Source organism: Macroventuria anomochaeta (assembly GCF_010093625.1).
Source record: "Macroventuria anomochaeta strain CBS 525.71 unplaced genomic scaffold BU25scaffold_35, whole genome shotgun sequence".
Lineage (NCBI taxonomy): Eukaryota > Fungi > Ascomycota > Dothideomycetes > Pleosporales > Didymellaceae > Macroventuria > Macroventuria anomochaeta.
The window spans coordinates 33,396-59,115 of NW_022985396.1; the positions used below are offsets into that span (position 1 = coordinate 33,396).

At 53.3% G+C, this 25,720-nt stretch overlaps 7 protein-coding genes across 7 annotated transcripts; 3 read left to right on the forward strand and 4 right to left on the reverse strand.

Annotated features, from left to right (window-relative positions):
- Window positions 1-3,294: 3,294 nt before the first annotated feature.
- Window positions 3,295-3,528, reverse strand: BU25DRAFT_309263 (uncharacterized protein; the record flags this gene model as incomplete). The annotated part of the gene is made up of 1 exon (XM_033702107.1): window positions 3,295-3,528. A coding segment is annotated over one exon (234 nt), but the record flags the coding sequence as incomplete, so codon positions are not given.
- Window positions 3,529-5,601: 2,073 nt separating this feature from the next.
- BU25DRAFT_414101 (uncharacterized protein) lies at window positions 5,602-6,081 on the forward strand. The gene has a single exon (XM_033707200.1). The coding sequence runs from the start codon at window positions 5,741-5,743 to the stop codon at window positions 6,005-6,007; it is 267 nt and encodes an 88-aa protein (XP_033557824.1). The 5' UTR covers window positions 5,602-5,740; the 3' UTR covers window positions 6,008-6,081.
- A 466-nt stretch (window positions 6,082-6,547) lies between these two features.
- BU25DRAFT_171709 (uncharacterized protein) lies at window positions 6,548-7,286 on the reverse strand. Its single transcript, XM_033700828.1, has one exon. The coding sequence runs from the start codon at window positions 7,183-7,185 to the stop codon at window positions 6,733-6,735; it is 453 nt and encodes a 150-aa protein (XP_033557825.1). The 5' UTR covers window positions 7,186-7,286; the 3' UTR covers window positions 6,548-6,732.
- A 2,780-nt stretch (window positions 7,287-10,066) lies between these two features.
- On the reverse strand, window positions 10,067-15,080 carry BU25DRAFT_442384 (uncharacterized protein). The gene is made up of 7 exons (XM_033709296.1): window positions 14,719-15,080; window positions 13,872-14,669; window positions 13,752-13,824; window positions 13,441-13,705; window positions 12,746-13,395; window positions 10,817-11,781; window positions 10,067-10,718 (listed from the first exon to the last, which is right to left on the reverse strand). Exons 1-7 carry the CDS (start codon window positions 14,914-14,916, stop codon window positions 10,347-10,349), a joined length of 3,321 nt encoding a protein of 1,106 aa, XP_033557826.1. The 5' UTR covers window positions 14,917-15,080; the 3' UTR covers window positions 10,067-10,346.
- An 870-nt stretch (window positions 15,081-15,950) lies between these two features.
- Window positions 15,951-17,280, reverse strand: BU25DRAFT_171823 (uncharacterized protein). The gene is made up of 3 exons (XM_033700829.1): window positions 17,166-17,280; window positions 16,983-17,096; window positions 15,951-16,930 (listed from the first exon to the last, which is right to left on the reverse strand). The coding sequence occupies exons 2-3, from the start codon at window positions 17,051-17,053 to the stop codon at window positions 16,093-16,095; spliced, it is 909 nt and encodes a 302-aa protein (XP_033557827.1). The 5' UTR covers window positions 17,054-17,096; window positions 17,166-17,280; the 3' UTR covers window positions 15,951-16,092.
- Window positions 17,281-17,439: 159 nt separating this feature from the next.
- On the forward strand, window positions 17,440-18,801 carry BU25DRAFT_349499 (uncharacterized protein; the record flags this gene model as incomplete). The annotated part of the gene is made up of 2 exons (XM_033703256.1): window positions 17,440-17,525; window positions 17,571-18,801. The coding sequence occupies 2 exons, from the start codon at window positions 17,440-17,442 to the stop codon at window positions 18,799-18,801; spliced, it is 1,317 nt and encodes a 438-aa protein (XP_033557828.1).
- Window positions 18,802-19,621: 820 nt separating this feature from the next.
- Window positions 19,622-24,133, forward strand: BU25DRAFT_349348 (P-loop containing nucleoside triphosphate hydrolase protein; the record flags this gene model as incomplete). The annotated part of the gene is made up of 4 exons (XM_033703250.1): window positions 19,622-19,885; window positions 19,931-20,429; window positions 20,484-22,963; window positions 23,012-24,133. 4 exons carry the CDS (start codon window positions 19,622-19,624, stop codon window positions 24,131-24,133), a joined length of 4,365 nt encoding a protein of 1,454 aa, XP_033557829.1.
- Window positions 24,134-25,720: the final 1,587 nt, after the last annotated feature.

The following is a 25,720-nucleotide window of genomic DNA, read 5'->3' on the forward strand; positions in this document are numbered from 1 at the left end:
AACAGAGACACTAGTAGATGCCGGAGCAGACGGCGACACTGACAAAGACTCCGATGGCGAAAGAGTAGCGGAAGATACCACGGACGAGGATTCCAATCCAGACGCAGACACTGTTCCTGAAACAGATACAGAGGCGGATCCTGATGCTGATGCCGATAGGGCAATCGAGGTAGACTCAGTAGCGGAAGCGGTGACAGTTGCACTGCTCGAGATTACACCAGAGGAGGTCCTAGACTCAGAAGCCGGGATAGATGACGGAATGCTGAGGGACTCGCTTGGCGAGATAGTAGCGCTGGATGATAGGCCAGTGCCAACCAAAGTCGACGATGAGATGGTTCCAGAGGCAACATCGGTACCAGAGAGGGTAAAGGTAGGCAGGAGACTCGAAGAAGCGGACAAGGAAGCACTCGCTGAGAGTGTAACGCTCTCTGTGCCGGTGGGAAGAGGTGCAGAAAGACTGACTGAGCCCGAAACTGTTGCAGAAGGAAGAATACCAGACGACAAAAGGCCAGATGAGAACTCGGAGGCGATACTGGATGCGATGCTGCTAAGATCAGAAGTTGGGATGGGCAGAGGGACCGACGCGGTTGGCAAGATGGAGGCAGAGCTGAGAGCAGACTCGGCGCTGGACACCAGGCTAGACACCACACTTGGCAAGGCAGAGCCAGTAGGCAGGTCGGATACTGCCGAGGACAGAAGGCTGGACAACTCTGAGACGATCGATGGGACCACTGATGGGAGAATACCTGAAGCCGATGGCGATGCAGTGATAGTGGCCGATACAGGAGCAGTGGGGTTGAAGGATCCAGAGCTGGGAATGATGCCAGTTGACAACAGGCTGCCAGTGGGCAAAGCTTCAGAAACTATCGAGGAAAGGATCGAGGGCAGGTTGAGAAGCCCAGAGCTAGAGGAAACACCCTCCGAGGTAGGGATGGCACCTGAAGGCGAGGCCTCACTTGTGGGGGTAGCCGATGAAGATGCTGACTCGGTGCCGAGCGCGGTGGTGATGCCAATGGTGATACCGCCGCTAGAGGGGACGACGCCTGTAGGAACCACGCCGCTGCTGGGAAGGATACCAGAACCGACGGCTGAAGTAGCTGTCGGCTCTGCACTGCCAAGAAGAGAGGACAGCAAAGAGCCAACAAGACCAACAGATGTGGTAGGCTGCACAATCTCAGAAGAAGGAGGCAAAAGACCAGTGGAGGCCACCTGAGATGTAGGTGTTGCATCAGGGCTCTGGAGGAGTGATGATAGGAGACCGCCAGTGGGCTGCACAATCTCAGAAGCCGGAGGCAAGAGACCAGTAGAGGCACCCTGCGATGTGGGAGTGGCCTCAGGAAGGAGCGAGGAGAGAAGACCACCAAGGCCAGCAGATGAAGTTGGCTGCACGATCTCAGAAGAAGGAGGCAAAAGACCAGTGGAGGCCACCTGAGATGTAGGCTTTGCAACAGGGCTCTGGAGGAGCGACGAGAGCAGGCCACCGGTAGGCTGTACGATCTCGGAAGATGGAGGCAGGAGACCAGTGGACGCAACCTGAGATGTAGGTGTTGCATCAGGGCTCTGGAGGAGTGATGATAGGAGACCGCCAGTGGGCTGCACAATCTCAGAAGCCGGGGGCAAGAGACCAGTAGAGGCACCCTGCGATGTGGGAGTGGCCTCAGGAAGGAGCGAGGAGAGAAGACCATCAACAAGGCCAGCAGATGAGGTTGGCTGCACGATCTCGGAAGACGGAGGCAAAAGACCAGTAGACGCGACCTGCTCAGGACTCTGGGCAGATGAGGTCGGCTGTACAATCTCGGAGGCTGGGGGCAAAAGACCAGTAGAGGCAGCAGCCGTCGATTGCAGGATCGTCTGCGACGTACCGGGAACAATGAAAGGACCGAGAAAGCTCGACGCCTGAGATGAAGGCGCATCCTTCGAAGTGGTCGCGGACGATGTAGCAGAGAGTATCACATCTGGAAGGGTACCAGTAGGCGCAGCTTGCTGGCGCGAGGTTGTAGGCGCGTCAGATGAAGCAGCTGGCTGGGTTGGCTGGATAATAGACTCCGACGCAGGCAAGCCACTGCTGGATGGAAGGACACCTCCTAGAAGGGACGACAGAGCTCCACCCGAGGTCCGAGTTGGCTCCTCAACTGCAATCGACTGTGTTGGCACAGAAGACGAAGATGAAGTGGTGGGCGGGAGAATCTCTGAAAGCGGGGGCAGGACACCAGTCGAGCGGGCAGGCGTTGGCTCAACATCGCTCGAGGTCGTGGGCTGGACGATCTGTGAAGAGAGAGGTAAAACACCGGTGGGGCGCTGTACAACAGCAGTGCTGGTCGCATCTTCAGTCTCAGTGCTCGAGGTAGTGGGCCGAACAATCTCTGAGGACGCAGGCAAGCTACCGGTGGGTGCGATCGAAGGCTGCTGGGCAACCTGAGTGCTGCCAGTCGCCTCAGTCTCGGTCTCAGCTGGAGACTGAGAGGTTGTGACACGAGAAGTGGAGGACGATGTGGTGGGCTGCACGATCTCTGAGGATGGAGGAAGAACGCCGGTAGGTGCCGCAGAAGATTGCTGGACAACCTGAGTGGTGCTAGGCTCCTCGGTCTCGGTGTCAGAAGGAGTCTGAGAGCTGGGCGCCGCTGGAGGAGAAGGCCAGGAGGACGTTGTTGGCTGTACGATCTCTGAAGCCGCAGGAAGGGTGCCAGTCGCCGCGGGCCTTTCAGCGTCAGAGGTGTTCTGGACTTGAGTAGAGGACGGCTCTTCGGGTGTCGAGCTTGGTGCAGATGAGGGCTGTGCAACCACAGTGGAAGTCTGCTCCTCGGGTGTCGAGCTTGGTGCAGATGAGGGCTGTACAACCACAGTGGAAGTCTGCTCATCGGGTGTCGAGCTTGGTGCAGATGAGGGCTGTGCAACCACAGTGGAAGTCTGCTTCTCGGGTGTCGAGCTAGGTGCAGAAGAAGGGCTGGAGGAAACGACCTCTGGAGTGGTCTCAACGAGCGAGCTCGACAAGGCCGGCGCAGAAGAAACAACTGGGACCTCCTCGGATGTAAGTGTCGAGGAGGACGAAGACACCGGGGCGGACGATAATGGAGGAGTGCTTGTTCCGGTCGAGCGCGCGCGGGTGTTTTGAGGTGTCTGCGTGACAGTGATCGACTCAGGCTGGGGCGCTGAGCTCGATGAGTCCTGCTCGCTCTGGGTAGACAAGATGTCAGAGGAGGACGAGGAGGACGAGGACGAGGATTGAGAGTCGATCAAGGAGTTGAACCATGATGTGAAGTTCGGGATCAGGCGCGTTTCCTCGTCGGAGCTGCTCGAGCTGGAGGAGATGGTGGTGGAAGATGAAGATGGTGTTGCGGGTGTCGTGACATTTGCCGTCTCGGTGTTAATTTGGCGCTTTACGTGGCGTGGGAAGTAGTATCGGGGTTTGCCCTGTGTTTGCTGCGGTTGCGGTGCGGGCATGGCCTCAGCTACTGTGCCAATCGGTCCCGAGCCAGACATGCTGGCCATGACCAGCGCGGCGGCCCATACTGTTGTCGAGCGCGTCATTTTTGTGATTATCTTCAAGCACTAGATCCTTATTAAGATATGTCGAGGGTATAGAGCGCGAGCAAAGTCGGTGCACCTGCATATGTGAGACATGGCCGTTTGCAAGTGCGCATGGGCTGCTTACAGTATGTTCTGGGTCAAACGAGTGTACTTGACGAGAGTCAAAGATGGATAAAGAATGGACCTGGGCACGTATTAGGATTGTGCATCCCCAGCATGGTTCAAGTTCAGACTCACTAGACTGTCGATGCAGCTAGAAATGTGACTGAAGCCTTGGTAAAGGTAGGCGTAGCAATTGCAGTAAGATCCGTTTTCGTGGTGGGTCTATGCCGTCATGTTTGACATGAACCAGTTCCAGAGAAGCGCGAGAATCAGTCGTTCCAGTGGTTTAGCGTCTGTCAACCAGATCTGATATAAGCCCAGCTGTCAGCAGCGATGCACGTCGACAACAAAGAGAGTGCCGAGGTGGCGGCCGCTCCAAGCACAGTTTGATTGAGTGGCGCAAAGGACGTTCTCTTGCAACAAAGACTCAAGATGTTGGCGTGGTGGAGTCGGTGTTCCTGATCGGCGTTGAAGCTTGCGCGTCGTGCAGTGCAGGGTCAGAGGCGAGGCTGGGTGAGCAACGTCGAAAGGCGTTCCACGGGGGTTCAGGCAAACGAGTGTCGACAACGTTTTCGATAGGCAACGGTGGAAATTACTGCAGGGCTACTGCGAAGAATCGAAGGCAAAGCGTTCAAAAGGAGCGGTCGTGATTCGGAGAATCGTACAAAGGGAGCGTAAGCCCAAGGGCGGCGGGAGAGGTGCGGTGCGGTGGACGATGGGGCGCGAAGGGGATCTCCACGGGCAGCCACGGGCGGGTGATGCACACTTGTAGTCGAGACCAGTAGTGCGCACTACGTTCGAAAGCTTGTCGGCGGGTGGAGAGAGGGTTTGGTGTCGAGAACGGCGGAGTGGCAGGTGGAGAAGGAGAACAGCAGCGCAGTCGGTGCCCGTCAGCGACTCAGTCGCACAAGGGCCGCTCCAGGCGCAAAACGACGGGTCAGGCTGTTCAGACAGGGGAGAGCCGAACGAGTCGCTGCGCTGCCCGTCCACTGCAGACCAGCAAAACGGATCCGCCCTGATTGGGGATAGCCGCTAACACGATGGGGCGCGGGCGGCGTGTTTGTTGCATTCGATAGCGCCCGCAAAAATAGACGGGGGAGCTCAGGTTCGCGCGCCAGGCACGAACGTTAGGAACACGAGGGTGGACACGAAGCAGCGAGATACTACAGCAGTTGCAGTGGATAGAAATCGAAGATGAGAGCTGGCTCTCTTGTGCACCTTCAGTCTGCTTTCAATCTGCCGTGTGTCCCCTCCACCTGGTGGCTCCCTGAGCGGCCCGCGTTAATTGCTTTCTGGCCGCGAGGCCTGGTTGCGCAGCATCTCTCACGCGCTAGGCATGGGGGCACAATCAATTCACCCCTGCCCTCGGCACCTGCCAAAGCACGAAATCACCACCTGCAACGTGCTTTTTGCTTCCATTAACGGCCGCCCAGCGCAGCAGTTTCTCGTCGTGTGCGCACCTGATACATTGCTCGCACCCGTTCGCAGATCTTGCAACGGCTGCGCTTCCGGTGTTGAGCAGCCCGTGGCTCTCTCTGTGACAGCGCTGTCATCCAACAAACCGTCGCCCAATCAGCGCACGCGAGCTCCTGTTGCCCTTGCCCTGCCCAGCTTTCATTTCGGAAGGTGGAACCAGGGTGCTGTGGCTGCTCGAATGAACGCCTCAACTCACCAGCACTCACGCCTGCTCGTCCCTCGCGCTGGCTGTCCACCAGGTGTGCGTTTAATTGCCTCCACTCTGCTACACTAAAGTCATCACAGAGCTTGCAGATGAGGTGCGCATCGTCGCCGCCCGCTGCGCCGTGGTTGCACCGTTCTTCTGCTGACAACCCTCTCACTGCAGGCCACTTTATTGAGCTGCAGCCACGCCTGCGCTGAGTGTTGTGCTGCTGAACGCCTTACCCTGGGCGTCCATATCCTCCAGGCGTTTGGCCGACCTCCAACGAGCTGCTGCTAACGAGACTATTGATTTTCCCTCGAAAACATCCAACTTTGGCACGGCGCGCACTTCGCTCGACTCCTTTATTTCTGATACTTTGGTAAGGTTTGTACCTAACGCTGACGGCAGTTTCGACATCTGGCCGCCCTTGCTATCTACAGTGTGTACTCTATGCTTGTGCCTCAACCACACCACCGAGGCAGCTTCTTGTCTGTGCCTCAGCCAGCACTATTCTGGGCTCGTGGTATCAAGCGATCCGGAAGAGGACTTCTTCTGTTAACGACCGCGGCACTCCTTGTGAAGACGATTCTGCTTCGGTACGCTGCCTGTTTGCTTTTATCGAATGATCAACTGCTTTCCACCACATTTGGGTCCCTTGAGCGCAGCGCGTTTCAAACCTCGGGAGCTTCACCACAATGGCCGAATGTCATTCTTTGACACCTATTCTTGGCCTCGGCCTTCCACGGAACAGCATCGTCTTGATTCAAGCACAAAAGCTTCCATTGACACCGGATGCTTCGCTCGTATGCGATGCTTTCCGAGTTTGAGCTGTACGAACGAGGCTGCTGACGGCTGCCACTAACTTGATCACGTGTCGTGGTAATTTCACGTTCGATAGTGCCACCTCGCTAGTATACCAGTCCGTTTCTTGGCTGCAGTCCTCAAAGGTTGGAGATCTCTCTTCCATGGAACCCCTGCGTGCGACCCAGATGCAATCACGTTGGGTCGATCTAAAGTTCTGGCCACGAGTCGAAGTCGATTTGCAAGATTTGGCCCCTTGCATCTGCTCCATCAACACCTGAAACACACGCTCGGCCGAGGACGCTAAGCCTCGCGTACCCTCACAAGAAGCACATGGCTGACATCATGGCTCTCTGTGCTTGCGACATGAAACATCTCGAAGAAGATGCTCGTGCAAGAGCCCTTCGCTCAAATGGCTCATGCTTACCTACAAGCAACCAGTTCATCGACTTCTTCATGCGCTGTCAAGGTCTGCATTGCAGGGTCTGCAGGTAAGTTTCGAAACACCAGCTATCGACTCGCTTGTGTGCAAGCGGCACCTATATCGCCCATCGTATTCCCTCTGATCCCCGTTGTCAATACTATCCTCAGCTCCTCGGGGCCACATTCGAATATCCTATCCCTTCATTCATCGTTCAACGTCAAAAGTCAGTTCGTGCTTCGAACCTCGAACTCAACTTCATGGTCTCAGTGTTCTGTCCGGCTGTGAGATGCTCGATATCGCGTCTCAAAACATACGTCGCCTCACTAACAACGTGACATGCCAACATGCCAACTTCATCATGACGTCGCTTTGAAATGCATAGAAGAAATAGCATAGCGACTAATCCACCAGGCCCATACAACTGGTAGTCAGGTCGCAGTGTTGCGATGATTGTGCACCGTTCCCTCGTACCTCCACACGCAACGTCTTGACTATTCTCGAAGCCTGTGGGTCCACTTTGCTTCTTTGGACGGCCCGGTAGCGTTGCGGTCCGCGCCATATGGCCATGCACGGTATTTGGAGCGTGTGGTATTTCTTTTGCCAGTGCGAAAGGCTCAAGGTCAGGCTGATGTACATTGAAGGCATGAACTTGTGTCACCCAGTCAAGCATGCGGATACATACTGCTCAACACGTCTGCAGATTCGATGTGTTCACTTGTCAGGTAACGAAGCCGACGTCTAGCTCTTCTGAGTTGACCGCGGAGGCCCCGGACAATTTCTCAGCACAAAAACATGCAACTGACCCTTGAGGTATTTCGCAACCTTCGTGCGAAGCTCTTCGTACATGACGGACCGAAGAAAGTTGGTATATTTCAGTGCAAGCGACGATTGTCTGGGCATACACATTGACAACCTCCATGCTTGGTCAATGTTGCCAGTAAGACGAGCAAAAATCCATGGTATGTTCGATCATGTCTTTTTGGAAGTCCGGAAGAGAAAATGGCAGAACTGTGAAAGTATTGTGGAGATGAGAGCGTTTTATGTACACCAGCTGTCAAGCCACGTATCGATGGAGCTGAAACACGTTGGCATGACCCTGGAGGTCGCCGACACATTTCATATCACTATTTCTTAGGACATGATTAAAAATTTCTTCTTGTTTCAGATAGATAGGAGGGCTTCAGTTGCCTTTTGGTCGTGAACATCTTGAGAACATTGGGGAGCCAGCGTACGAAGTCTTTGTAGGAGAGTGAATCCTCACAACCCAACATGTGTACTTGTCAAAGAACTTCCAGGAAAAAGAATCGATAGAAAGAAGCAGGAGACATGTACACCCACTTCTCCCATTTCAAAGTCCAATGGCTCACTTTGGTGTAGAAAAGACAATTGACAGCCTCTAGAACAGATCATTCGTCGGTGACGTTAATATTTTGATGTGAAGCACACAGACGGTTCTCTGGCATGTTTGCGAATTTCTCAACTTTTGATGCTAGAACGACTCGTAAAGGAAGAAGAAACTTAGGCCTTGCCATTTCTTACTTTGAGATCTTTCAGACATTCTGGTGACTGTGTGAGAGCAGGAGATGGATAGAGAAGAGAGGTTCAGACTTCTCTCAACAGAGCAACGGACAGTTAGGACGTCAGATTACTGGATGCCTCCTAGGTAGGGCGTTTGTCCTATCAACGTGAGCTGCAGAGCCGGTGGCAGACAATTTGCCTGTTTCGAACGGCCGTTTTAGTTTTGTTCTTTTGTCCACTGTCACGAATAAAAACAGCCTCAATCATGGGATCACAGACACGTGATTTTTGGAAACAATAGAAGAGAGACCGCTCCGGACACCAAGATAGGCCTCCAGATCTTGGACAGAGACAGTGGTCTGTTGAGGTGTTCTGGAAGTCTTTGGTACACATGTCGGAATGCAAGAGCAGCAGCGAAGGCTGAGAACATCGTCGTGTCGACCTACTATTTTGAATGAACAGTAAGGACGTAGAGGTGGCAGGCACCCGTTCCCATGCATGGGGCGACTCTTGATGTCGGTGACGGAAGAAGGCAGAGAGGAGAAACAAACATCAGCTAAGTCGCTGTGGCATTTTGAAATTTGAATTTGTGGAGACATAGAAAGAAAGAAGAAGAAGAAGAGAAAGAAGGAGATGTATGCGACTCAGCCACTTTTTTTTTCAGGCAGGAGCATCGATGTACCCTGGAGGACTCTCCAGATACCCAGAAGGTGCCACAGCATACCGTGGAGCGACTCAAACTTGTGTAGTCCCGAGAAAAGACCAAAGACGGTATGGAATGAACGTATTTGCGTTTTCGATTTCGAAAAGGAATGAACATAATCAGGATTTTTAGTCCTTTGACACAACTCAATTCCAGATCCTACAGGACACGTGTGTTTGAGCATCTTGCATCTTGTGTTTCTGAACTGCAGCAAATGCCTGTCTCAGACATAAATTCTCTGCGAATAGACTTTGAACAGGAGAGAGAGACACAGATCTACCGCAGGAATAGGGCACCTTGTATCTGGTTTTGATGATAGGCACTGGAGCAGAAAAGGAACACATCAATGAAATCTGGGTACTACTTTGGAGCCTTGAGTCACAGAGAGTTAGTGCTAAGAACAAGAAACACAAGACAAGTAGGAACTTCAAGGCGAAGCAAAGGAACGTATCACGACCTACCGTGGAGGCCTTCAGGTCCCCCAGACGCTTCCGCATCATTCATGACAAAATTCCGACTTTTCGGATTTCTACAAAGAACAAAGAGACAGTATCAAAGTTGGCATCTCGAGGCAAGGATACACGTCAGGGTATGCCTTGAGGTTGTGAAGATGGTCAGTTCGACATGCTGCCACTAGTCCATGGGCTATCATGCTTGCCATTTTATTTTCATTGACCTCGTCAGCACAGGTCTTCTCAGACATGCATTCGTGGTGGCTACATTTTCGGACAATGGAAGACAGCGCAGAGAAGAAGAAACCATGAAGCCATTGCAGCAGGCTTTTGGAACATTTACCTCCAGGAGTAGAGAAGAGAACAATTCTCGAGCATTCAAACGAGTTGTGTTCTTCCGAGAATATTAGAAGAACGAGGAAGAAGTTCTGTACATGAGCATGGAGGTCGCCAGACTTTTACGCAAGGACAAAGAGAAGCAAAAGACATGCCCAGAAGGACTTTGAGGTCTTGGGACGTTTCGACGACGAAGAAGATGTGTGCCATAAAGAAGACACGACATATATGGAATTTATGTACCGCCTTCTCTCACGTGCAGCTCCATCCTTTTAGCAACATGGCCTGGGCAGAGCATTTCGCACTTTCGTGATGATGTGCCTTTTCCGAGAGGACGAGCAGATCTTGGGACGAAATGTCTTTGACTCGGTGGTTCTGGGCACATAGCCCAGTGGACTTCGGCTTTTGGACGTGGCGATGTTGTAGGGTGGTTTTCGATGATGGAAGGAGGCAGAGGAGTGGAAGACATGCCCCATGACGAAAGTGGGTTTTCAAGATGGAATAGAGGGTCTTGGGAACAAGCAGAATAGGCATGAATGGTCAGGTTTTTGATTTGAGACAATTGTGATCAGGAATATAGGAAGGAAGACAGAGAGAGATCGTGGCAGCTGTTTCAATACCGTGTAAGTTCTGCAGGCTAGCACGTGGTTTGTCACGAGTCAGAGTTGTTGGTCAGGCCTTGGGTCAGTTTGCACGTTCAGCGTCGTGACAACCTCCCAGCTCATATACGATCTTTTTAACTTGCGCAACGCAACTGCAACGCCATATATGCATCGCTGAATCCACTTGCCCCCACATCTCCACACTTCTCCAACATACTCCTCACATAAGATCGTCCCTCCACTGACTCCTCACCTTCTGCCACCCATCCCTCTCCTTCTTGCCCCCCAACTTCTCCATTCCCAGCCCCCTCTCCACCCACTCCTGACTCCCCATCTCACTCAACCTACTCAGCGCCCTCGCAAATGCAAACCTCTCCTCATCACCAGAAAAAATAGAACTGTTCTTCAGCATCGTCATATTCATGCCCAAATCATCCATCAGGCTGCGCATCGCGTCATCGAGGTTCTCGCCAGGATCGGAAGAGGCGGGGATCTCGCCTTTGGACTTGGATTGATTGAGGGCGTCGCTCATTTCGGATGCGTCGAGGAAGAGTTGGGTTAGTGGAACTTGGGTAGTGAGTACGAGTTTTGACTGTATCTCATCAGCACGATTCTTTGCTCCGCTTGTGGTTCCTCCGTTCTGAGCACATCGCCGACCATGGTCGGGGTCTGAAGGGCAGGGCGACTTACTCGACTCTCGTAGAGGGCATCTATGAATGTAATAAACCTCCGCGCTAGATCGCGGCTCTTATGGTTCATGCCAGGTACATCTGTGATGATGAACGCTTCGTATTCCCTGCTGAGCTCGAGATAGTCCGCCGCCCCTGTCGCGCGCCCAATAATCTCGTCGAAGCTGAACCACGCGCACTTCCCGCTGGCCTTGGGCACCACGATGTCTCTGCCCCAGACTTGATGCGTCGCCTTATGCGGGGGGTCGATGTCGAAATCGCCCAGAAACCTGAACCACCGCTCTGCATGGGTCTGAGCGCTCGCGTCGAGCGGGTGGTGGTACACGCCGCTCGGCGGGCGCGGGATCTTGCGGTAGTCGGTTTGCGAGTCGAGGTTGAGGACGGTGAGGCGGCGCTTCAACAAATTAATACAAGGAATGAAACTCTCTCTTTGAATGCCGTTTTTGTACAGATCGTCGGGATGCCGGTTACTCGTCGTCACGATTACGGTTCCGTGGGCCATGAGGGCTTCCATTAGGCGGCGCAGAATCATGGCGTCGGCGACGTCGGTGCACTGGAATTCGTCGAAGCAGAGGACCGAGGAGCGCTCGGCGATGTTGGCGGCGACGTAGGGGATAGAGTCGATGTCGTTGCCGTGTGCCATTTTCATCTTGTGCAGGTCTTTGTGGACAGACTGCATGAAGGCGTGGAAGTGGATGCGTGTTTTGCGTGTGATATTGGGCGGGAGGGTGTCGTAGAAGAGGTCCATCATCATCGTCTTGCCAGATCCGACATCGCCGTACATGTACATGCCCTTTGGCAGGGATTCAGGAATCGGGGGGAGGGTCGGTTTGGGTTCTGAAGAGGAGAGGAAGGAGAAGAATGACTTCTTGGGGGGCTGCAAGGATTCGATGGTGGGTTGCTGGACGGGGGGCTGTTCGTAGCCTGCGAGCATGTCGTGGAGGTCTTGGAGGTTTTTGATGATGTCTTGTGGCGATTAGCAGACTGTCGTGCGCCTAACTGACTGCCGTACTTCTCTGGTGTTCATCATCCCTCAATCGTCCTGAGTCGACGCGAGCATCGTACTCGGCAATGGGTCCATGGACCCTCTCTGGATCCGGCGAGTCTGCCCCTCATCAGCACTTTCCCCATCTGACGCCGTATGCCTCACGTACACTCATGCGCCACCTGTGCGTATCCTCTGTAACCCAATACTGGGGCTTGCCGAGCGACACGGTCGAGAGCAGGTCTGGTGCCAGCGCGCCCAATCTGAGCATTCTCTGCTCTTCTCAAGCTTCGCGCACAGTCGCTACATATCGTCCTCCTCGAATATGCTCTGGCGCTCGCTCCGGTCGCCAGTATCCGCTGCGGCGCAGCTGCGCGCGAGAGGGTTCTGAGCCCGCGCAGAGCCTCGGATGATGTCATTTCCGAGGGTTGTGAAGGTTGGTAGATAGGCCAGGAAGCTTGCTATATCATCGCCAAACTGGAGGCAAGAAAGCACGCGCGGAGGGTATCACGCAGTACAAGAAACCACTGCGAAAGCTATTAATTGCCAAACATGTGCGAGCAACCAAGGTTCACGACGTTTAGCGTCGCGCGTGGCAGTTCCACGCAGGGGCAGTTTTCGCGGGAACCTCGCCTCGGCCGGAAACAGATCGGACATAACGTGGCGCAGGCGCGTGCATCGGCTTTTGAAGATGCGCCGAAGCACACTACGAAGGGATACTGTTGAACCGTAGGATTTTGTTGTAGCAATGCATTATTCGTGATAACTCATCCATCACACATCAGGTCTCCTCCTCCGTGCCCACACTCTCGTACCTCTCTCCATCCCCTCCTCTCGCATACCTCATCTTCGGGATATCGTGAACGTCGTACAACCTGGTGTAGTCAATCCTCTCGCCGCCAAGCTTTGCAAACCCGCCTTCCCTCTTTCCAAATACCGGCGCACCATCGCACCAGAAATCCTTGCAGTTCGTAACGATGCCTCGTGAGAAGGGGTTACCACGCCGCTGCCGCTGAGCACGCATTTGGTCGGCATTTGAACCGTGCAGCGCGATGGCGACGAAGGTGTCGAGGCCGAGTAGTCGCTTCCACTGATCCCACACCGAGTGCTTAGGCTGCGGGCGTTTGGGAACATCACCCGTGTCCTGACCGGATCCAAAGCCGTTGGTGGGTGCATTACCTGCTGGGCCTGTGCTCGCTGCCCCTCCTGCGACGTCTTGAGAAGTGTCACCAGTGGTGACAAAAGAGGTGACTGCCTCGGCGGCGGTGTGCGAGTTGAGGTGGCCGCGCATCGACTCGTACGTAGTGAGATTGCGGGCAATTTGTAGGAGCTGGACACAGAGAAGCATGGTGACCCAAGTTAGCTGGAAGGCCGCCCAAATGGAAAGGACGATGGTGAAAGGGTCTTTGTTGAGTATTTCGCAGAGGTCGTCAGAGAGGACGTTGCAAGCATCGTCCTTCGGTTTGGGGAGGTGGTCGAGGTAGTTCCAGGCCAAACGAAGCCATGCGAGGATGCCGAGTTCCATGAAAAGGACGTAGAACACAAAGTGGCGGTGGTTGTTGTTCGCAACGCAGTTGTTCACCCAGGGGCAGTGGCTAGGGTTGTTAGCATTATGCAGGGCCCGTGTGTGTACAGCTTACTGGTCACTCTTTGCAACACAACGCTCGCATCTCTTGCAATGCTTGCTGCGCAGGGGTTTCCTGACCATGCAGTTCACACAGAAGTGGTGTTCGTCAAATTGTCGCAGCTCCATCAACTCGTCAATGATGGCCTTGGAAGCGCTCCTGCTCGCCGACTTGGGCACATAGCCTGGGTCGGAGGACATGGTGAAGAAATAGAAGTAGGCCGTAAGTCCGTAACACGCTGCAAAGACAATGTTCGTGAAGAATGAGTTTCGTATCGTTCCTGCTCATATTAGGCTCTAGTTGTGCTGTGCAGAGAGTAGGCCTACCTGGCATGACTGTCGTTGCATAGCGCACTCCAACCCAAAACAAAGTGCCTGCAAAGATACCGGCCAGGAAGGGCTAGAGATAGTCAGTGTCCATACAGCCTGGTTCGTGGTCAAACTCACGCTGTGATGTATGTTCCGCATGTTCGAGGGCCCCCACTGCAGCAGCTTCTGCGCGGCCATCTGCATGACATAACTTCCAATCAAGGCCAACGGCACTCCAACAAACACGGGGTAGTAGCTGACCAGCCACAGCCCCACAAGCAAAATTGCAAACGGCCAAAAGAATACGAATCTGCTCAGGAACCACCTCGTATCCTTGACCCCCGGGATCGGGAACTCCTTCGGACTCCCATCAGGCTTGTACCCAGCTTCACTCAGCGCCCTGCGCCACTGCCTGGTTGTGTTCATCTCCTCGGCCGTGACAGCGGGCGTCTTTCCATCATTGTTCTTGGCAAACCGATCCGCGCCGTACTCGAGCAGCTTCTGTATGCTCCCCTGGCTCCCCTTCACCAGCGCCCAATGCAGCGCCGTGAAGCCCTGATCATCCGTGGCATACACGTTCGCGCCCCAGCGCAGGAACAGATCGACACAAGAGGGATAGCCCTTGTATGCGGCCCACATGAGCGGCGTGTGGGACTGCGGGTCGGGGATGTCGACGGGGATGTCTTGGTGCAGGAGGAGCACGAGCTGGTAGACATTGCCGTCGAGGGTGGCTGAGTGAAGCAGATTGAAGCCCTGGTCGTCGGTGAGGAGCGGGTCAGCGCCGTGCTCGAGCAGCAGGTTCACGACGTAGTAGTTGCACTTTTTGGCGGCCCAGAGGACGGGGGTAGCGACGGCATCGCCGCCCTTGGCGTTGAGGGGTGCGCCGGACTGGATGAGGAAGTGGCAGAGCGCATAGTGGTTGTTGATGGCTGCCCACTGTGTATGTGTCAGCTATATGCGCACAAGGAGAGCTATGGGTACGGACATGCAGCGGTGTGATGCCCTGGTCGTCTGTGTATGTCGCATCGAACTTGCCGCTGTGGAAGAGCTTCTGGATGGCCCCGATTTCTCCCAGACGCGCGAGCTGCATGATGTCCTCCTCGACGGGGAGGCTGGGCTTCTTGTCGGCCATGTCGTCGAGCTCATGTTGCCCGCTGCTGTCGCGGTCGGCGGCTGCGGCCATCTCGGAGGTCCGCCTCGGGGGGTGATGTCGCTCAGCAACAAGCGAGGTATGCGCTCTGAAGCTAATGGATCGTTCGCAGGAGGAGGTCTACTGCGCTGTGTACATGGCGAGGGTATCGTATAGAGGACCGGTGAGATACGCCTCGCGGGCTGCGCAGAGGTCGGGAGTCGCGGCGCTGTCAAATCGTGAAATGCACCAATGCGTTCATCGGACCCCTGCTCACCACCCGCGGACTGCGCCTGCCTTTCCGCATCTGTGGCGCGGCCGCGCAAGCCTCGACAACCGTCGGCACTCGGCTTAACCACCAGCCTCCCTCCACGATAGGCAGAAAAGTCAAGCGAGGACTGGACTCAAGGTTAGAGAATCGTACAGCGTGGAGGGTAAGTGCTGAAATGGTGCTCCACTTTCCGTAGATCAACCCTCACCCTGGAGGTCTTCATCACAGTGAACCTCCTCACAGGGCCTCGAGTTTGATCATCTAGTTTTCCAATACCCATTCGAAACCTCGCATCTTGTCCGGTAGGCAATCGTCACAGTGTACGCTGATGGCTGCTTGCTTGCTTGCTTGCTTGATTGATTGATTGGTTTAACGTCCTATCTGAGTCTAAGAGCAGTAGCTCCTCTGGTAATGCAAAGACTTAGTTACATGATGTTGGGTTCAGTCCCCTGCTGGCTGCAGAGTAGTTAGAATCGGTGATCTCGTTACCCTCGCCTCAAAAAGGCAAGGCCTACCCAGATGCCGTGTTCCTGCGTGGTCTGTGACCACCCCCGACCATCGTCGATCTATACACTTGGACGACCCTGCAGAAGGGACCCTGGAGGTCTTCGCCTACATCCGCGCGCCACATCACAAGTACTCAAGGTTGGACGCAAACTTGAAAATCGTGAATAAGCGTTATGAGTTATGATGTGTACATCGTATAGGTCTACATGCATGTCTAAGGGTGGAGGGGTGAAGGAAGGAGAGGTGAGGAAAGGGGAGGGGAAGGAAGGCAAGGGGGAGAAACATGGAAACTGCAACACCAAGCCACACCCTAAAGGTATTCGGAGCCCTCAATCTTTGGCCAGGCGAACATACCGCTGCTATTCAAGAATCAAGACCACAAACAGTTCAACAGTGATTTCGACTGCTCTGAAAGCCTCCAAGCTGCACCCCACCCTATGCCTCGCCAACTGTTACCCAAGCATGCGTGCCAGTCCTCCTACGCCAATACTCAGGCTTAGACTGAGTTTGAGTCCCTTGGACTGCGCGGTAAATTGCTGCCTGTGCTCACTCCACTCTCTCTTAATCCTCGCTCTTTCTTGGAGTGTACTTGGCCTCCTTTGCATGCTCTCCCGCTTCTCACTTTCTCTTCGCTGCATCGCCTTCTTTCCGGCGCGCTCCGTATCCCGCAGCACTGGGTCAATCATGTTCGTTATCCCGGACACCTGGTGAGCTGGCAAGTCCTCATGCAGCAACGTTCCGTTCTTGGATTGCGCAACAAAGCAGCCATAGCGATAAGGGTGCAGACTAATGTCGTGGATCTCCTGAATGCCCCTTTCTTGCGATCGGGAGAACTCGAGCATGTTGGATACTGTCTTGTAGTTGTCGAGATCCCAAATCGCTGCGTTCTTCTCGGTGATCAAAAGGAAGTTATCGTCCGCACCAAGTGCCACAATACGTGGCTTATCCACCCAAGATCCGTTCTTGATGCGGGCTTGGAGGGCAGTAAGTAAGCCCTCTGGTATGCTCATCCACAGGTATGCGGAAGAGTCGTGAACGAAGAACGAAGTATTATAAGCTCCCAGGATACAACGTATGGCGGGGATGTTGCGAATCAACTGGCCTTGAGGATTCCGATTGTAGAGAAAGTCTGTAAGCTCATCCGGAAGTCCTATGCTGTTTATACGGTCGTTGCCGTTACGATCGCGCCATGTAACGAGGAAGCTGTCTTGAAATCCAAGTGCAACATGGTAGACCAGTTGGAGTTGAGAAGATGAGAGGAAAGCTGTCAGTTTCTGGGGTATGCGAGTGCTGAGAAACTATCAGTATCATCATTCAAAGTGCTTTCATGGATCAAACGGACATCTCGCGCCGCGATGCGCACTGAAAGAAGTGGCTCCCTCTTTGACCGAATGTGAAAGTTGCGTCGCACATGATCGTAGCTATGCTCTCACTTCGCTCATCAAGAGCTCAGCTTCTCATCAGCAAAGTGGTTCGAGACCCGAAAGGCCATCCGAGAGGGGTTAAAGACATATGAATATCTCACAATAAGGCGGTCGAGCGATCGTGGTGTAAACAGCGTTGCCGCGCCAAGCGATCCTCTCCAGGTTCAGAGCAGGGAAACTGTTGCTTCACACATCGGCCGACTGCGTACCGAGCAATTTGGTCGCTCCACCAACAGGTACACACGATTGTGATGGCGCAATAATATACAAGGTCGAATCGCTGAAGCCTCCAAAATCCCAACGAGGAGACAGACGTTGGAGAGCTTGAAAGTCACATCTGACGTCATAACGGCACCGAGCCAATAACATCCCAGCATGGCCGCTACATCCAGTAACGCTTCTTTCCTCTCTTTTGGAAGAGATGATGGTTTCATCTCGAAGAGCTTTCAGGGGCTGAAGCAGTATGTCAATCCTGCAGGCTCGCACAACAAGCTAACAATCTCAAGTCGCCACCTTCCTACTTCTCTCCTGGCCCTTCTTTCCACCGCAACAGAAGTCCACTGGGCATCACTAGGCCCAGTCCCTGAATCCTGGCTACTCAGCTTCAAAGATGCCTCCGGTCGAAGTAGCATACGTTGGGGCGCGCTTCTCCCACAACGTCTTCAGACCATCTTAGCAAAAACGTGGCACTCCCCGCATCTACGCTTCTTTCTTGGCCCAAACGAATCCTTCATCATCTGGCATCCCGAGCTGATACGATGGGCTAATTTACCGCCTAGCCTTGAAGATTCACTACAGTCATGGCTCACACCGTCAGGATGGCGTGTGGGGCCGCCACGCATTGTGACTTGGGGTCCTGAAGGTGCATTCTTTGCCATGAGTGAGTACGGAGATGTGGTGTATCGACTTGGCGACGAAGACAGTTGGGACATCTACAAAGAGACAGTCGAAGAATGGAAAGCCGAGAAAGGCTTCTCGTGGAGCGAGCTTGCGTTCATCGCGCTCGATCCCACTACATCTGACCAGTTCATCGCTATTCGCAACGATGGCACATGGGCTGGCAGTATCGATGATATCAACGAAGATGCTCTGGAGGACTTTGCGTTGAACTTTTTCACAAAGGCAAAGAAGTCCCGGCACAGAAGCCAATCAAATGACCAGAACGGAGCAGAGACATCGTCTGTGCCGCCAATCAATACAAGACCAGACGCTGCAATCCAGGCTCTATACGAAAATTGGTCCAGAGATACAGCAAGCAGGCTTGCCTCCGCACTGGCAGCGATCGCTACACCATCAAGTCCAGCGCCATCGAGCCCACTCGGTGATATCCCTGTTCATCCAAAGCCGCGAAAGCTGCAAGTCAGGTCTCAGTCAAACATGCATGTGCCCTCAATACCAGCAGCATCCTCTGCACCCGCCAGTCTTTTGATCGCCTTTCCGTACCTGCCTCCAGCGGTAACTACGTGCACACTTCCGTCATGCGAGTTGCTCAAATCGGACCCCTTAAGCATCAAGGCATGCAGACATGATGTAGAGGTGCTTCTACGCGCAAGCGGCCTGTATAGCTATGAGTGGCTGCGACAGGAAAGACTGCGGTGGCATCCCGACAGGTTTGGGCGGCTGTGCGATGAAGGCTGGAGGGAGTCAGGGAAGAAAATGGCGGAAGAGATGTTCAAGATCATTGATGCCTTAATGGAGGAATTGAGGCTGGCTGATGGGCTGGATGGAACGTTGTGAGTCAATGTTCCGAGTATCTCCAGCGTGAGGATCGCTGTTGCATGCGCTATTCGACTTGAACCGGTTAGATATTGGATACGAACATCTCGAAAGCCGCACAGTCTTTGCATGCAAGTAGAACAAGCTGTGGAGGCCTTCAATGACTGTTGCAGTCACCGTGATCTCGTATGCGCAGGTCAATCAAGTCTATTGATGCGCTGACACCAGTGAAGCTAGCCAACCGCCCGATCGGTCACGGTGGCAGCTGACTGCCTTGAATCGCTCCTGAGCAATGCAGACGATGCTTTCAGAAATGGACAATGGGCAACACTTATCTACAAAATGTTATGGTGAAGAAAGGACTAGGTTTGCCAGCCAGCCGTGTGGCGAGGTAATCCATCCAATACGCGCCGATACGACAAGCGCTAGTGCCCGTTTAGTAACACCCTTGCCGCTTCGATACCTGCGGCTTACTTCCACACCGACGTCCACTCAACACCCATTCACACTGCTGCCTGCCTCGCAAATTTTGCAAACAACCTCATGATACCGCCCGTTGACTCAATTGTTGACCGGTCGGAGCTGAGGTGGAAGAAGGTGCTGATATAGTGTATCGCACAATTGTTTGCCTCGTCACGCGTCGCTATGGCTTCCTTACAGACACTGATGTTGGCGCACGGCAACGATGATTATTACAATCCTCCAGCGTTTGAGATACCACCAATCTCAGAATGTCGACATCTATGGGCACGTTCAATGGTTCCTCACACATACTGTATGCTAATGGTTACAGGACTCGCAAACGGCTACCTTCACGCCATGCGCTTTTCCGTATCTTTCGATGATACCAGTAATCGTAGGAGCTTTGATACTGTTGACCTACTCACTACGGCTCCTCAATCCATATCGCCCACAATGGACGAAACCGATTCTACGGGAGACTAAAGCAGAGTCGGATGAGCTCGACGATGCGCCTCGCCACCAGTTCGCATGGTCGACTTATGGGTTACTAGTGATCGCATCGACTGGCCTCATTCAACAGGTCAGCAGCAATTATCTTCCAATTGCTGTAGCGACAGTTTCCGGGTTCCCTTCGCTTGCGTGGGTAAGTAATAAGTCCATCAACGTAATTGAGATACTGACGAGTCAGGCTATCGCTGTCGCCATCATTGTACTTAAACGGCCAAGAACTGCTTCGCTCTCTTTGCTGTTCCTATTCGCCTCAACAGTACTTGCTGAAGTCGCAATCATTCTGTCGAACCCAGGAGGTGCCAGCCTTGCTTTTGGTCCTGTTCTAGCGTTTGTAGGTATCATTGTCATCCTCAACATGCCTCTAAGGGACCCAAGTCTACAGAGTGACGACATCAGCCCTGTTTACGGCCCGCCTACGGTGAAGCTTAGGACTCCCGAGGATAACTTGACCCCACTTCAGTACATGACTGTGTCTTGGATGGGTCCTTTGATTGAGAAAGGAATCACACGAAAGATGGACGACGAAGATGTGTGGGATCTTGGCTGGGAGTTCAAGCACGCACGGCTCCACGATGCTTTTCGGAAGCTGGAAGGCTCTGTAACCCGTAGGGTGTTTGTGGCCAATGGTATGGATGCTTTGCGTACAACAAGTCTTAATCTGTTACGGCTTTGTGCAAGTAAGTCGTATCCCTAATGCTCTTATCAAAGGTACGAGATCTAACGCAACACAGCGCTCTTAACACCAGTCCTACTGCAACAGCTCTTGGGTACAATGAAGGATCCAGAATCCCCGCGCAGCGCCACGATCACATATGCATTCATTTCTTTGTTTGTGCGCCTACTATCGTCACAATGTGACGTCTTCAACCTCTGGTACCAGCGACGTGCATATGAAAGATCTCGAGGTCAGTTGATCACTATGCTATACGAAAAGACCCTTAACCGCAAGATCCTCGGGGCGAAGCAGGAAGCCAAGGAGGAACCGCAGAATGGCTTCACCAATGGTCATACTAATGGCAGTGTGAATGGTCACGCAGACGGCGAGACCAATGCAGAGCCCAATGGTGAAGTTAGTGCATCCACTCAGCCAGTCAAGACCGCGCCTCAAAGCAGACTGGGAAGACTTTGGTCGCGTGCACGATTGCTGTTATCAAGGAAGAAAAAAGAGGACGCAAGAGAGGAAGAAAGCGCTGCCGCTTCTATGGGCAAGATTCTCAACCTGATGCGCAACGACGTTTATGAAATCGCACAACGCTTCTGGGACTTCTCCGACATCGTTATCAAGCCACTTGGAGTCATTGGGTCTACTCTCCTCATTTGGAGAATGCTTGGTTGGTCATGCCTGCTTGGTGTCCTTGCACTTGCAGTGACCCAGGTGCTCAGCGTCATTGTTGCGCGTTATCAGGTATACTTTGAGAAGAAGCGTAGAAAGGCGACAGACGAAAAGCTACAACGAACCACACAGTTCATTGAGTCTATCCGACACTTGCGGTGGTATGGCTGGCACGAGGCATGGCTCAAGGGCATTCTCGAGTCTAGGCAGGCGGAGCTGCACCTGCGGGTTCTGCAGATCATCTTCAACACGTCGCTGGCTTTCATCATGAGGTTTGGATCTGGCCTGTTCCCAGCTGTTGCATTCTATGCATTCACCAAGTTGGCTGGCAAGCCACTCAGTGTCGATCTCATCTTCCCTGCGATCGATCTGTTCATATTGCTGGAGTCGTACCTTGGCGCCTTGCCTTCGCTCGTCACGACGCTGCTCAACGCTTACATTGCGATGGGTCGAATCGAAGCCTTCATGGATGAGCCTGACAAGGAACAAGCTGCTGTGGTCCCCGAAGGTTCTGATGACCTCAGCCTGCAGAACGCATCCTTCGCTTGGCCTGGGGTAGACAAGAACGTACTCGAGGACATCACTCTATCATTCCCGCTGGGTCTGACTGTCATCTACGGCGAGGTTGCTGCAGGCAAGACTGCTTTGCTTCAAGCACTCCTTGGAGAGCTCGACAAGTCCGCTGGAGAACTCACTCGCCCCGATCAGGTCGTCGGATATTGTGCCCAGACGCCATGGCTACAGAGCATGAGCATCCGCGATAACATCCTCTTCTCAGAGCCTTATGAAGAGACTCGCTACAAACGAGTGCTGGAAGCTTGTGCGCTTATACCCGACATGGTCGAGTTCAAGCACGGTGATCTATCGAACATCGGCGAAAATGGCATCGGATTGTCAGGCGGGCAGAAAGCCCGTGTAGCGCTTGCCCGCGCTGTATACAGCAAGGCAAAGGTCTTGTTTCTCGATGATCCTCTTTCCGCATTGGATCATCAGACTGCTGACTTCATTGTCCATAAGCTGCTCGCGAGCTCATTGGTCGAGGGTCGCGTGACGGTGCTGGTTACACATCGAACCGAGCTTTGCCATGATCTGGCGAAGCAATGGGTTGAGCTTGACCATGGACGGGCGACCATCCATGAACCTACAAAGCAGGACGACAGGAACGCGCTGAAGAGAGCACAGACGAACGAGTCACTCTCGGAAGAGGAAGCTAAGAAGCGAGAGGAGGAGCAAGCCGCAGCCATCCCTGACAAGTTCATCGAAGATGAACACCGAGCTGAAGGCGGCGTCAAGTTGAAGGTCTACTGGCGTTACATCAAGGCTGGCACACTGCGATGGTGGGCCATATCGCTCGTTGTCATGGCGCTATTTCGGTTACTAGATGTCGCCGAGACTTGGTTCATCAAAGCCTGGGGCGAAGGCTACGATGGCAAGCACAGGGACGGTGTATTTGACTTCCTGCCGCCACCTACCGAGGATGTTGTACCGTGGCTGTGGGGCTTCTTCTTGTTTGTCGCTGGCACGGCAGTGCTGTTCTGGTGGACCAACCTCATCATGTTTGGTGTCGGATACCATGCTGCGAAAGCTATCTTCAAAGAGGGGGTTGAAAAGGTCGCGCACGCGACGTTCAGGTTCTACGACGTCACACCGGTTGGACGGCTCATGAACCGATTGACAAGCGACATGAACACAGTGGACGGTGGCCTGAGCACTGCGTTCACTGTCTTTGGCTGGCAGATGATCGGTTTCGTCAGCTGCATTGTAGTAATTCTCTCCTCGACGCCAGCGTTCCTCGCTTTCGGATTGCTGCTATGCTGTGGATTCGTTTACAATTTCTACCGCTTTCTGCCAACTTCGCAGAGCTTGAGGCGCCTGGAGGTAAGTTGCAATCAGTACCACACTGCCCTCATGTACTAACGTCCACAGATGGTATCACTTTCTCCACTCATGTCCAACTTCGGTGCTCTTGTCGAGGGCTTGACCACTGTCCGCGCCTTCAACGCTCAGCCACGATTTCAGGCTCGAGTCATCGAGGTCGTTGACAACTTCCAGAAAAATGATCATTTCTACTGGTCACTTCAAGCTTGGCTGTCATTCCGATTCAGCACCATGTCGGCGAGCGCGACACTTGTCATGACACTTATTGCTGTGTATACGGGTATTAGTTCGGGTTTGACAGCCTTCGTGTTGGTCACAGCCTCCAGGTTCGTTTTTTTCACCGAGTACATGTGTCGAATTTACGGTCAGCTGGAAATGCAGTTTACAAGCGTGGAACGCGTCATCGAGCTTCTCGACCTTGATCAGGAAGCCCCAGGCGTCGTTGACCCACCTGCCCACTGGCCTACCTACACCGGAGACATTACTTTTGAAGACGCCACTATACGCTATGCAGAAAATCTTGATCCTGCGCTGCAGAACATCACCCTCACCATCCCAGCTGGAAGCAACACTGCAGTCATCGGCCGCACCGGCTCCGGCAAGTCCACACTCGCGCTGTCACTCCTAGCCACAATCGCACCAGAAAGTGGTCGTATCCTCATTGACGGTGTCGACATCTCCACCGTCAAAAAACAAGCACTGCGAAGCCGTGTAACTTTCCTCGCGCAAGAGCCCGTTCTCTTCCCCGGCAGCATGCGTAAGAACCTTGACCCACTGGATGAGTACTCCGACGGCGCATGCGAAGCCGTGCTCGCCAAGATCGCTGGCAACCACGGCTGGACACTGTCCACCAATATCGAAGGCGGCGGCAAGGGGCTGTCACAAGGCCAGAGACAGCTTGTCGGTCTTGCGAGAGCGATGCTGAGAAGGAGTCCGGTGCTGATAATGGACGAGGCCACGGCCAGTATTGACTTTGAGACTGCGCAGCGCATTCAAACTGTGTTGAGGGAAGAGATGAAGGAGAGCACGGTGATCACGATTGCGCATCGCCTGGAAGCGGTGAAGAATGCGGATTACTGTGTTGTGCTGGGGAAAGGGAGGTTGATCAAGGCGGGAAAGGCGGAGGATATGTTGAAGGAGGGGAGTGAGTTTAGTGGGATGCTAGCATAGGTTTGGTGGTCTTGATACGGCGTTATGGTAGAACAAAATTGTGATCTTATACTTCACGAGAACCTTTCATTATACGAGACAACTGGTAAGATCTCCAGACTTTGGAAACGAAGCCTTTCTCCAACACAACGTTGCTTTAGCAAGGAGAGTATAAAGTTCAGCGGATCTTGAACTCCGCCGTCATCTCTGCAATCTCCGCTTCCGTCTTGCCCACAAACAATTCGCCTGCCATATGCCTAAGAACATATGCTTCGCCAACGAGCTCAACCTCCCAATCATCATCGCCATCTTCAGTTGAGCGAAGTAGAACCGGAACAGAACAGCCAAACAGAACACAGACATAGTCATTAAAGCGCCCCGACCATGGTACTAGACCCACTCATTTCTGTGTAGGATTGTGGAAAGACTCGCCATGAAAAACGTGCGATCATACGTGACGACTCGGAAATGCTCAATGTATTCGACGACAATGCTTGGGTACTTCTTGTGCAGATTTAACGCAGAGAAATCGCGATCGCCCCGCTTGCTCACATGTTCAGTGCTGAAGCACATGCTCGTCGATACCAGGCTGGTGCATTACGCCCCTCTTCCGTCCGGTTGGCAACGAGTGTTCGCCAGGGTTTGTCGTGTAACCCGGTTGTTAGATTTCCATTCCATCCCAGAAGCTTCAAACAGTCCTTTGATACCATGCTGTGATTTGTCCATGTTAACTTTTCCGTTTGTGCAAGTATCACACCCTTTGTAAGAAGCGTGCCACTGTACATGCCAGGATGTGTCACTAAAGAGCCAGAGAAAGGATTTCCAGGTGGGCGACCTTTTGGGTAGTCCTTGACCATAGGTCCTTCCGCTCGTTGTAAGGTTGCCGATACTGAAACTCTTTGAGAGGCGTCGTAGGCACATCGGCGGTGAGAGCCAATAAAGGTCTTTTATTTTTCATCTCGCTTGAGGCCTGGCACCATACAATTGTGCAGGCTGCTACAGACCGATACACTCGTCAGAAGCCTTCGCTGGGACTCAAAAGTAACACGAAAAGTATAGTCACTGCTAAGTCGCAAAACCGAAGAGAGGTTGTTATGAAGGTTCTTGTCGAAGACATCTTTGTGATTTGCGGTGATCCGTCCATCAGGCTGAGCTCTCTAAGGAGTGCAAGGTTGGATAAGCGCCGAGACAGCCACAATACTCGCCGCATGTCCGATTGTGCTCTAGCCTTCCTCCCGAGGCACAACTCGTTGATTTCGGATTCGTGTGTCGCAATCTTGGGATTTGATGTTTTACTTCCATCATGAAAAACACCAGCCTTTACGTCGTCTGAGGACTCCGTTGTGGTCAACCAATGTACGCATATTTTGCGGAGACTTTGAGTCCATGCAGTGAGGGCGAACAGGGATTTGGCAGTTCATGAAGACAATGGAAAGCTACGAAGCAACAATGCAGAGCAACAAAATAGTAGAGACAACGTATATGCCTTGGATTTGTTGAATACAACGTGGCCAGAAAGCACTCAACCAGCGTTCCAAGGTGGTGCGAATATCCCGTCTGAGGTTGCGGACTGCACCATTGAATCGCTCAAAGACCTTTGACGCCTTT

Excerpts from the sequence above, each read along its gene's own strand:
- BU25DRAFT_171709 (XM_033700828.1), bottom strand. The coding sequence starts at position 7,185 with ATGCTTGACTGGGTGACACAAGTTCATGCCTTCAATGTACATCAGCCT.
- BU25DRAFT_171823 (XM_033700829.1), bottom strand. The coding sequence starts at position 17,053 with ATGTGCGACGCAACTTTCACATTCGGTCAAAGAGGGAGCCACTTCTTT. Across the intron at positions 16,931-16,982 it reads TGCGCATCGCGGCGCGAGAT|CACTCGCATACCCCAGAAAC; the intron begins GTCCGTTTGATC and ends ATAGTTTCTCAG.
- BU25DRAFT_414101 (XM_033707200.1), top strand. The coding sequence starts at position 5,741 with ATGCTTGTGCCTCAACCACACCACCGAGGCAGCTTCTTGTCTGTGCCT.
- BU25DRAFT_442384 (XM_033709296.1), bottom strand. The coding sequence starts at position 14,916 with ATGGCCGCAGCCGCCGACCGCGACAGCAGCGGGCAACATGAGCTCGAC. Across the intron at positions 14,670-14,718 it reads AGGGCATCACACCGCTGCAT|TGGGCAGCCATCAACAACCA; the intron begins GTCCGTACCCAT and ends ACACATACACAG. Across the intron at positions 10,719-10,816 it reads ATGCCCTCTACGAGAGTCGA|TCAAAACTCGTACTCACTAC; the intron begins GTAAGTCGCCCT and ends GATGAGATACAG.